The 12,324-nt window shown below is 45.1% G+C and overlaps 1 protein-coding gene across 1 annotated transcript in view; it reads left to right on the top strand.

Moving 5' to 3' along the window:
* Nucleotides 1-12,324, top strand: part of LOC149297663 (neogenin-like) — a 65,514-nt gene that overhangs the window by 38,363 nt on the left and 14,827 nt on the right. The window contains exons 3-6 of the mRNA XM_089488152.1: nt 2,925-3,242; nt 4,581-4,856; nt 5,999-6,152; nt 6,717-6,853. Of these exons, the coding sequence (XP_089344278.1) occupies nt 2,925-3,242; nt 4,581-4,856; nt 5,999-6,152; nt 6,717-6,853 (885 nt within the window). The remainder of the gene's footprint in view (nt 1-2,924; nt 3,243-4,580; nt 4,857-5,998; nt 6,153-6,716; nt 6,854-12,324) is intronic.

Genomic DNA, 12,324 nt, shown 5'->3' on the forward strand with positions numbered 1-12,324 from the left:
GCACATACCCACACTCTGCCTGCAGCTTCTTAGAAATGCAACTTGCTGAGCTCTGGGTATCCATGGAAACATGTGGCATGGGACTCCTGACTGCCCTCCCCCCTCTATTAGACACATGTCTGAGCAGGGGGCGTGTGATTTGTGGTGTGTAGCTGGTAGCAAGGGTGCTGTTGTTGTGCTGGGGGGTGGTATGCAACAGCTCTCTGATGGATGGTGGGCAGTGCTGACACATTGTACATGGGGAGGCAGCATGGTTTATCATAGGGAATCGGTCCAGCCAGGCCCCACTAATACATTTACCCTTATATAATATGCTGATGTTTCCTTTTCCCAATGATCTGCCCATACATTAACTGGCCTACCTACGTTCATATTCTTGCATGTCTGGGGATCCCTGTAAGAATAACCTTGAGTGTGACACTATAGTGAGAATAGATGTAGACCTACGGTGTGTGTAGCTGCTTGAGGAAGCCTCTGATAGATAATATCCCGTTCTCTGAATGTCTGTCAAAAACTATGGCAAGTTGCTACGATGCTAAGACGTGATCTGCACGTGTGTAAAACTACAAGGTGATGACGAACTACCGTTGTGTATAAAATTCCCAGATGTCAGGTGGAACTCTTAGGATCTCCGGCGACTTTGGGCAATCTTTGGTCAAAGATGATTTGGATATAGGTGCTAATGGAATCCTTGAATTTGTTCTCGGCAATTTTAACCTGTATACTTTCCACATGCAGCGGATCTTTATTCATTCCACGATCCACAGTAAAATATCTTACTTTGGAAAAATATCAGGCACCAGTATCGTTTTAGAACACCATAAAGGATTGTCTTAATAGTTATACAAACATTTTGTCTTTCCCGCTTTATACAAATTATATACTGCTAATGGAAAAGTCAAACCAGCCAGTGTTACTAAACTTTACTGAGCTGCATCAAGCAGTATGTGCTTTCATCGTGGTGAGAGAAATGGTGGACATCGGCCATGGCCACGGAGTGGAAATCTTCACCACTGGTCTTAGAAACTATTAAATTGAGTAAATACGCTGCGCAGGCCAACACTTTCACCGGCCATTGCAGGACAAGAATCTTTTCAAATGTAGAAACCAAGCGCTCCTCAACTAAATTACAGGCTGTCTATCATGTGGCTTTGTGCAACATCGCAGAAGCGTGAAAGATGCTGCTTCTTGTCACCTCATGAATGAATTCTGCTGTGCAAATCCCACGTACCGTTACAGATGATATGTATTATTCCCTATATAACAGCCTCTGATGTCTATTGTGATTATTGAGTGCAAACTCATTATTATTTTTTGCCAATGGGATAAATATGAGTAGCTTGGTGACCACAGAATCTCCGAGTACCTTTTCTTGTATTAACGTGCGCAGTGGATTTACAGAATGCCAGCATGGCCCCACTAAACCACTATAGTAGATATAATTGTGTGCGTGAATGCCTTGGTGCAGTCTGTGTTCGGAGCAGATATTTAGTCTACTCCTGTGTCAAAAGAAGATATTCAAATAACAGCACAACATCGGGGTAATAAAAGAAAATCCCATGGGGTGCGTTACACCATGTAGGCACAATGAATAACCCCCTTTCCCCACTGTATATTTAAAAACAATATAATAAACTCATTGTGTGCTGTTTATGAAACTTACCACTCCGCACATGGAAAGGAATATAGATGAATGTTTTGATGCGCTCATTGATTGCTCTTCTTTACAATCTGTGTATGTCACTGGTATGGTTTAAGGGAGCATCTCTCTAGCGATAGATCGGTTAATCCCCTGCTCTTCCTGTTGGGTGATTGTTTCCTGCTCAAATGCTAGTTGCTTAAGAAAACTTTGCCTGTGCTTGTCCTATTTAATAAGAATTGTTTATGTGACATACGGCAGTGTGACATCCCAAACCGCTGTCACGATGTTTAATGCGGTGCAGGTAGGGCTGGGGTGTAACGGGGAACACGGACACAGTCTGTCTTCCCTTATGGAGACTTGTTAGAAGAGAACTGCTGAATTAGCTGATCTTTGTGATGGTGAGGCATACGTTGGCGCTGTGCCATCTTGCCATCCTTTCTCTGTGCTGTTGTTTGCACTGCCTGCTAAGTGTTATCTGTCCGTTCCTGCTTTGTTGAACAGATGTTTATTGTGCCATGAGCAACATCAGCCTGTTTTCGAACACTGCATATTCAGTGACTTTGAAACTATACTAGATTATGAATCTATTGGCAGGTTTTTGGACAATGTTTGGTACGTTATAAATGTCTTGACCAAGAAGTTACACTTTTGACTCTCTGTCCATAGAACGTTGGTGTTTTATGTATTCTGTTTTTCGCAACGCTTTGTGTTGACAACTTCAATGTATCACTTGTCAGATGGCTTAAGTCAGCCATGATTGTTTACCAAGGTCTTCAAATACAAGACCCTAATCATACCTTTTACTTTGGGTTTACTGGAGACCAGGGCAATAACGTTTTCACACCTGGAGACTTCATGTTTGATTACGTAGAACATGAAACCAATGTTTCATTTTAAATAAGGTAGGTAATCAAGCAGGAAATCTCAAAGTGCCATGTGTTCTGTGATCCCCTCTATATATCACAAAATATATATGGTATTCATAAACTGGTATTAAGTCAAAAGCTCATTCCTTGAAACTGTTCATTTTTTTTCTTCGTTCCATTTGTTAAGTGTATGCTTTACTTAAGCTCACAAAAATGACTTGGCGGATTCTCTTTATTTTACAAAGTAAATATTTGTATTATATTTATTCTAGAAATGTTTCACTTTAGTACGGGAAACAAGTTATTTATATGAAAGCCAGATGTTCCTGCCTACCCTGTTGGAATGGACGGTAGAATCTTGTCAGCGTATACAATGGATTTTGGCACTAACTGCATTTTTCCCTAATCTCTTCCAGGTTCAGGGTTCAGAACCTTCACCCCATTCTACTTCCTAACAGAGCCAGCAGACGTTGTAACGTTGCGTGGGGCTCCTGCCATACTGAACTGCTCTGTTCATGCAGAGCCAACACCGAAGATTGAGTGGAAGAAGGACGGTACATTTCTCAACCTTGTGTCCGATGACAGACGCCGTCTGCTCCCAGATGGATCCCTGTTCATCACAAGTGTGGTGCATTCTAAGCACAACAAGCCAGATGAAGGCATCTACCAGTGTGTGGCCACTGTGGACAGCCTGGGTAGCATAGTCAGCCGCACAGCCCGACTCTCGGTTGCAGGTGAGACATCCAGAAATTATATAAGACGTACATGGGGAAGGAGTTTGAGTTTCTGACATATTTAGGGACAAGGTGTTTAGGGTCCTGCCTGATTTTACTTCCAGTTCATTCCACGAGAAGTGCAAAGCTCTGTGTACTTTGGTGGCTACTGTATCATGCAGCATTAATAATGATGGTATATACACGTTGTCCTATGGTGATGGTCGACAGTGTGCAGCAGCAAAATGGTTTTCAGGCACGGAAAGATTAGCGGAGCAAGCCAGACTTTCACCAGCCCTGACAAGAAGAGCTGGGTGAGCAAGTTAAATTGAGCTGTTTAGGAGAGTGTGGCATTGTCATTGATTCTTTTGAAGCAAAAGGGATGTAGTTGGCATTGCTGACTAGACTCCTAATGAGCAAAGTATTGATCTCTAACAAAACGCTGTCACTAATTGTTCTATAAGGACCTTGTGAATGAAGCGTCACAGCAATGTGTGACTTTATGGACTAATTGTTGCCACGCTGTATAGACTTTTGGTCTGACACAGATTCTCAGCTTTTCTCACTGTTTTTCTCACATTTTTTCATTGACCGCTATTACTCCATCCCACTATACTTTTCTTTTGTAGCCATACTGTTTCACTTTGTTTTTAGGGGCCAGTTAGTCAGTCCTTGCCAGCTACAGCTTTCAGATTGCTGGTTCATAAGCTTGTCATCAGACCTTTCTCCTTCTGTTTGTAGTTGAGTGAGCTTGGCTTATTATGGTGGTGTTGAGTGTCTCATTGGGATTTATTCATCTCAACAAGCTCCCCAGGCAACTCCTGCTTTGAAGCTATGGTTCTAACTCACCAAGTTCCCTTATGCATTATTAAAGGCCACTATTTATTTCTGCAGCAAGGGCTTAGCTGGCCTCTGCATATTGCAAAGCTCAAATGGTTAGGTTATTTAATTAAGCATTTCAACAGTGCCAGAGACTTTAAGCAGACACTCTCTGGGTTGGAGCTTCCTAGTGTCTAGTGAAATGAAATTGGAACTCCAATCTCATGCTTATCCTTTATCCTAGCTCAGTACGTCTCCTTTCCCACCCCCATCACTCTCTCCCATCCTGTCGCCTCTTATAACACCTCATCAAGGTTTTGCAGTCCATATAACTAGTAAAAAGTAGCTGCTGTGAAAACTAATTTACTAATTTTCACATGGTAAAACAGTAATGCAAGTGCATGAAGGGATTTTCAATCCAACAATTTCAAACATGCGTAAAGCAAGTGTGTTCTATCAACAGTATTCCAGGAGTGTACCTTTGTTACTGTATACTGTTACTAATTGCCAGTTCTCTTACTCATTATTCCTGGTTTCTAGGCCTTCCCAGGTTCGCTAGCCAGCCGGAAGCCTCTTCCATGTATGTTGGGGATAGCCTTGCTCTGAGCTGCGATGTGAGTGCGGAGTTGGTACCATTTGTACAGTGGGAACAGAACCGATTGGTGCGAGAGTTGGACAACAGGGTGGCAATCCTATTCAATGGCAGTTTGGTCATCAGCAATGCCAGTGAGAGTGATGCCGGGTTATATCGTTGTGCTGTTGGGAGCGGAGCCCCCCTGAAGTACAGTGATGAGGCAGAGCTCAAAGTTCTTTCAGGTAATGTGCGTCAAGTGTGTATTTAAATCTACATATTCTGTCGCTCCAAAAACTATTTTTAATTATTGATGTGATCTGGTAAATGCTTCTTTCCAGTTGTCTGCTATAATCTAAATTCAACAATACATTGCTGAAATAATGACGATTTTGCCTAGACTGAAACCGAACAAAGACATACCAAGATGTCTGGTGCAAAAGACTGGGATATTTCACAGGGTTTTGGTGCAAATAAATGTAATTGTGAAATGATGCTGGTGGATGCAGAATAAAGAAAAACATCAGGGAGAGATTGAGAGCAGCTAGTGCAGGGACTGGAGTCAGGATGGCTGCTGCAGGAGAATGGCAAGCTTGAGATAGAGGTGGTTGCCCAGCATTCAGTGATGTGGTCATATCTGGCCTCTAGCAAGAATTAAAACACATTTTGCTTTAACTTCTTGCAGTTCTACTTACTTGGATTGAAGGTAGTTTAATCCTGTAGCTCCCCCTGGCTTTTATCTCTAAAAGTATATTGCATTCCACTTTCTATATCTTGTACAGGGAGTGCAATCTTTCCTGCAGACATTGTGGTCACAGCATAATCCATGTTACACCCCTCCCTGCTTCTATTATACTGCTGCCCACACAAGATCATCCTCACCCACTTCTACTCCTCTGTATTTTGGGTCTTGGACTGTTACATATACACACATATTGATCTGTATGTAAAGTTGCCAGGACTACTTCTAAATGAGACTCGTGTTTGGATTTTTTTTTATCTTACCATTCCTTTTTTTTTCAGCATAGAGTTCCGTTTTTTGTTCAGACAGTAATGGTTTTCATGAAACAATGATTTTCACTGCAACTTTGTTCTTCTGTATCTAGATTGTTAGCTACTCCAAGGCTTTTTACCCTTCTGTGAAGATATCGGCAACATTGCAGTAAGACATAAACAGTGTAATGGATGAGCATTTTGAATCCAAATATCACATGAAGGCACAGTGATGTAGAGCAAGAATGACACAAAAGAGACATTATTAACCAAGGAACTTTGTAGACATTTCACTGCTGTAGTGACCAGTGACTCCAAATGGTTTCGTTCTCGGTAATATGTGCCTGCCCTTTTCTAGAACTGTCATTAACTGTAATCTGCCTCCTATTTCCAGACCCTGGTGAAGATAGACCGTTGGTGTTTCTCAGGCAGCCATCACCTCTGACTAGAGTTGTCGGGCAAACAGCACTTCTAACTTGTGTGGTATCCGGATATCCCACTCCTGTTGTTTATTGGAGCCACAACCAAGAGGAGCTAATTCTGGAGAAGTGAGTCATTTCATTTAGGTTTTATCTGATGAGTATGTGGTGGATCCAACTTTCAGTATGTGCTACCATTAAAGCGAAACCAATCTCAAGTCATCTAATGCAACAGGTAGGGGGAGTTCTTATATTGCTGTTTGGAAAGCAGTGCATGGAGGAACATATGACCTATTGCTGTGCTCTATAACACATCTTCCTGGTATAACGATTGATATGCGACATCTGTTTTCTGAGGCTATATCTGCCAATATTGTCATTTCCCTCAGTATCATGTATGCTGGACCTTTGAGCCACTTAAGACGGCGTGTCCTGATCGGTGCAGCCTGTAACTGCATCTGTGATTCATTATCAGCCATAGTTCTTACATTAATGTGCCTTCAGCAGACTCTCCATAGTTATAAAGGCTTGATAGGACCCTGTAGATGGGCTATCCAAGCTTTGCTAGGTATTTTGGTGTGACCACATATTCACATTCACATACATTCACAACTCTTTGCTGCTTCTTCACATGTAATGGTTATATGGCATCTTTTTCCCTTGTTTGTCGCTAACATTGCCTTTCCTTTAAAGCTCTGATAGGTTTGCCTTGCTTGCTGGGGGAAGTTTGCAGATCAGCAATGTCACAGAGGAGGATGCTGGGATTTACACGTGTACAGCCGACAATGGGAACCAAACCATCCAGACTCACACTGAACTTAGCTTACAAGGTATCTTATCTGAATGAAGACTGGGAAAGCCATTCTAAGGGCATTGTTAATGGGAAATGTGTAACTAAACAAGGCATAAACATATAAATCAATAATAGCACTTTATTCTGATCCCGGAAGAAATAACCAGAGCAAGGCCCAATGACTACTCTCTCAGTAATGGAAAATTATGCTGACTCCATGTTAGCAGAGAATTAGTGTTGCCCATGCCAATAGGAACTACTGTAACCTCACAGGCAAGGGACAAGTAGCAAAGAAATGTAGTATGGAATTCAGTGTGTGGCACACATTTGATGCTTGTGTTTTTCCACCAAAGAGTTTAGAAACATTAATAAGGCCACAATAGCATATTTTGTGTAAACTACAGAGATTATTTTCACATTCTATATTCCATGTACAGACAGTTCCCTTTTTCAGATATTTCAGTCATTGTTTTTGAGGAGACGTTTATCTTTAATGAGCTGTACATTAAATACGTAAAAGCTGCACATAAAATACTTATTTCCTTTTAGGTGATAAAAGGAAATTCAAAGTGTTCTGGTCACTCCCTTTGTTTGGCTCTTCCGTGCGGATGTTGTCCTGTGGTGTGTTAGATTCACCTGTAAATCATTAAATGGGTATCTCATCAACCACGAGGGTGTGAAGCTGTTCTGACCTAATATACCATCCGGTAGCACTTACATGGGCTACTTCCCGTGTGGCTCATCACAGATATAAATACAATCACTTCCTGACAAACCTTTCCTATAATGCAACTACAAAGAATTGCTTATCACACTACTCTATATTTTCCACATCCCTTTTTAATGCAAACACGTCAACTCTTATTTTTATCATAACTTTTTTTGTTTTGCCCAAGTTTCCATGATGTGAGGAAAATACTCCTGTGGCTAATAAGCCATAATGCCATTGCACGCTTGTTTAATCAGTACAGAAGGGTCGCAGATTATGTGATATATTGGTGGAAATTCCATAAACAGTGTTGTGAAACACGTGTGTCTAGTTCTGTAGAACTTCCATCCGGTTCTCCCAGTCTATGGCTTCTGTTTATTTACATAGTTACAAATATTCTTTGAATGCCCTTTGTTCAAATTTTAATGAAATCAAATCCTTCAGTGAGATTTTTAGCAGTATGCAAACTGTTGTGTCAAAGAGTGGCTGCACCACTCCAGATCTTGGGCTGCAGAGAGTCCATGAATTCCATGTGTCCTTGGTTGAAAATAAGTAGTTCCATTAATTTTTCATTGAGATGTCCTCACTCAAGCTGGGGTATCCTAAAATTTTGGCCTTCAAGGACTGGAGTTGTGCATCCCTTAGAGGCTACAGAGAGGATTCATGAGCTTTGTAAAATATAAGTGCACCTATAGCATTTGAAGTGGAAGGCTAACATTCCTCATCACTGCTTTGTTAAAATTCCGAATTAACTGACTTCAACACCTTATGGGACTCACTTTTGGACATCAGAGGCCCCTCGCCTTTGCTGCACCCTTCACCTAACTCTAAGCACCTTAAAGACTTCGCGAAGACCGCTGCCCTAGTGGACATCTGGAGGCTCCTCCATCCGAAAACCCTGGACTACACCTTCTACTCCCATCCCCACCAGTCCTACTCCAGGATAGATTACGTTTTTCTGGGCCAATCCTTGGCCAACTCGGCGGGGTCTGCAACATTGCACCCCATTACCTGGTCCGACCATGGAGCGGTGGAATGCACCCTTCGCCTCACGGATACTCCAGCTGGTCGGGGGCAGTGGCGCCTCGATGAGTTCCTTCTTACTGATCCCCAGGTGGTGGGTGAGATTGATAGAGACCTAGAGGAGTTCTTTCATTTCAATGAGACACCTGAGGCTGACCCGCTGCTCGTATGGCAAACTCATAAGGCGTTCATTAGGGGCTCCTTTCTGCGCATCGCGGCCCGGTGCAAGAAACTCTTATCGGGAAGCCTTGGACTCTCTCACCTCTCGTCTCTCCGTGTTGGAAACCCTCCACAAGAGCACGCTGGATGCCAAGGTCTTCCACGATATGATACAACTGAAGGGTGAGATTAACCTGCTCCTCAGCAAACAGGTCCTGCACTCTCTCAATGCCACCAAGCACACATTTTTCGAGAAGGCCAATAAACCAGACGCGATGCTAGCCAGGCGTCTCAGGGCGCAGAGGAAAGCGCAGAACATTTCCAGGATCGTTGACTCCAAACAGCACTCCTGGGTTCATCCGACGGACATAGCCAACCAATTTGCTTCATTCTATCAAGACCTGTATGATGGCACCAAAGCCCCAGAGAATGCTCGCTCTCCCGATCACCTGCTCCACTTTCTCGACTCTCTTCCTTTGCCATCTCTACCTCAGCAGCATGTCAACTCGCTGTGTAGCCCTTTCACCGAAGAGGAGGTCCGGGCCGCCCTGTCTTCTATAAAGCCCTCTAAAGCGCCGGGCCCAGATGGCCTTCCGGGGTCCTACTATAAAAAGTTCCAGTAGCTTCTTGTACCTAGTCTGCTCCCGCTCTTCAATGGTTTTCTGTCGGGGGGCCCCCCCGTCTGGTGAGATGTTGCGGGCCAAGATCATCGTCATCCATAAGGAGGGTAAAGACCCAGCCAATTGTAGCAGTTATCGCCCCATCTCCCTCATCAATGCCGACATCAAGCTCTATGCCAAGCTGCTGGCGACCAGACTGGGGTCGATCATTCCTATGCTGATTCACCCAGATCAAGTGGGTTTCATCCCGGGCAGGGAGGCCCCGGAGAATATCCGACGCACAGTTGACCTCATTGAAACAGCTGGGCTCTCTCGACAGGATTCCATGTTGTTGGCGTTGGATGTGGAGAAGGCCTTCGATAGGGTCGACTGGACCTACATGTGGGCAGTCTTGAGGCGATTTGGCCTTGGGGAAGGGTTCATCCAGGGGACCCGAGCTCTCTACTGTCACCCGTCTGCTACTGTCGCCTTGATGGGTTGTGAGTCGACGACCATCGCCATTCGCAACGGAACGAGGCAGGGGTGTCCTCTCTCGCCGCTCCTGTTTGCCTTGTGCATCGAGCCCCTAGCCGCATCTATCAGGCAACATCCCGACATCACGGGCATCGCCGTCCTCGACACCCAATACAAACTGAGCCTCTTTGCAGACGACATTCTCCTCATCCTCACCAACCCCCTCGTTTCGCTCCCGAATCTCTACGATACCCTCCGCACGTTCTCTCGTCTCTCAGGGTACAAAGTTAACGACGCCAAATGCGAGGCTCTGGACCTCAACTTGGATGACCCTTTAAAGAGTTTGTTGTCATCTAACTTCAAGTTTACCTGGCATCTCAAGCATTTGAAGTATCTAGGCATCCGCCTCCCTAGAGACTTTGCCTCGTTGTACCAGTCAAACTTTCCTCCGCTTCTTTCTGCTCTGCGCGGAGAATTGACGCAATGGTCCCGCTACCACATCTCATTGCTGGGTCGTATATATGCAGTTAAAATGAACATTCTCCCTCGCATTTTATACCTTTTCCGGGCGCTTCCTACTCCGGTCGCCAAGGGCGATATTGTGAATTTCCAGTCTTGTATCTTTCGTTTCATTTGGAGCAACAAAAGAGCCAGGATCAACAGGGCCACGATGTACAAATCCAAATTGGCAGGGGGCCTTGCTGTGCCTCGCCTCTACCTGTACTATGTGGCGGCGAGGATCTCTCAATTGGAGGCTTGGTCCTTCCCTGCTCACACTCTGCCCTGGGTCGATATCGAGCATAGCTATGTCTTACGCCACCGGTTGCCGCTCCTTCTCTGGTTGGATCCCCCCATGCCTCTACGTTCACCTGCTTTGCCCACTATCACTGCAGCTCTGGCTACGTGGCGCACCTGGCGCTTTAAACTCCGCCTTAGGGGCTCTGTCTCGCAGCTCACCCCACTGCTTCTCCATCCCCTATTTCCAGATGGTAACGACGTTTCCCGATTTCAATGGTGGCGGTCCGCGGGCCTCAGCAGGCTGGGCTCGGTGGTGAGGACTACCAAGATGCTAACTTTCCAGGAGCTTCGGGATTCCAAGCGCATCCCGCCTGCCGAACTGTTTCGCTATCTACAAGTCCGCCACTTTGTTTGCTCGCTACTCGAGGGGCGTCCTGTCTCTGCGCTCACTGTCTTTGAGAGACGTTTTCTCACTGGCAGGAGGATCAAGGGCTCTATTTCGACGCACTATGCACACTTCATTGACATCACCTTCCCTCACCCTCCTTCGTACTGCGCGCTGTGGCATGCTGAACTTCAGAGGGAGCTCCCGGAAGATTCCTGGGACGCGGCAATTGCTAATATCCACAAGCTCACGATCAACTCAGACACCAAAGAACGAGCATATAAAGTACTCGCACACTGGTACATGTCACTGGTGAAGCTGTCACAGATGCTCCGGAGCCGCGAGGCCAGCTGTTTCCGAGGTTGCGGAGAGAGAGGCTCCTATATTCACGCCTGGTGGTCGTGCGACCTGGTGCGCCCACTCTGGTCGACCTATTTTACCATGCTGTCCACGGCTCTGGCCGCCACGATTGTCCCCTCGCCTGAGATCGCGCTGCTCGCCATGGACGCCCCTGTCCCGCAGCTTACTCCCGCTGCCCAGCGTCTTATTCACCGTATCTGTGCAGCGGTTAAGCGCGCTCTGGCGAGGCGATGGAAGGGCCCACCACCGGTTCAGGGCGAGATCACGGCATACATCTGGCACCTTGTCACCATGGAGCTCATGACGGCCAAACCCAGGGATGAACTCCATAAGTTCGACAGCATCTGGGACCCGTGGCTCTCCGCCTTCTCGGATACCAGGCCGTCCGCCCCTTTACTTCGTTTATGATCGCTACCTTTGGCTCACAGGCTGCGGCAACCCGGTCTCCCTTTTTTTTTTTTTTCTTTCTTTTTTCTTTCTTTTTTCTTTTTCTTTATTCCTTTATTCTCTTGTCCCTCCCTGCCCCCTTTTTCCTTTTCTTCTCTTCGCCCTTTCCTCCCCTCCCCTCTTCCTATTCCCTTGTGGCATGTATTGAAAATCAAAAAGGTTCCGCGTCTTCACTGTTGCATTTCACAGAGGTTATTCGCCTTATGTTACCGGGTGCTTCGCTCTCGGTCGACTTCCTTTGCTTATCCTCTGTGTGTCTTCTGAAGGGCTCTGTACTGCGTGTCATAACACTGTATGTTACTTTCATTGCGAACTTGTTACGCTGTTGTTGCGTTGTGTACGCTGCCCTACTGTGTTTTGCTTGTCGCCAATCAAAGATTTAAACAAAAAAAAAATTCCGAATTAACTAAGGCTAATTGGGATTTGCCATTGCTTTTCTCTGGTTATTTTAATTCATGTTTAGTACATTTTAACACACTTTTTATATACATAGACTACTTCAGTATCACCCTTACCCTGCCTATTTCTCATTTCTTAAAGTCACTAAGGTGCTGGTCTCATGTTGCAATGAAAGCATAATGATTCACTATATTTAGAGGTGCTGAAACTCTTTG

This window comes from Sceloporus occidentalis, unplaced genomic scaffold (assembly GCF_023333645.1).
Source record: "Sceloporus occidentalis isolate IW3139 unplaced genomic scaffold, rSceOcc1.0.p SCAF_37, whole genome shotgun sequence".
Classification (NCBI taxonomy): Eukaryota; Metazoa; Chordata; class Lepidosauria; order Squamata; family Phrynosomatidae; genus Sceloporus; species Sceloporus occidentalis.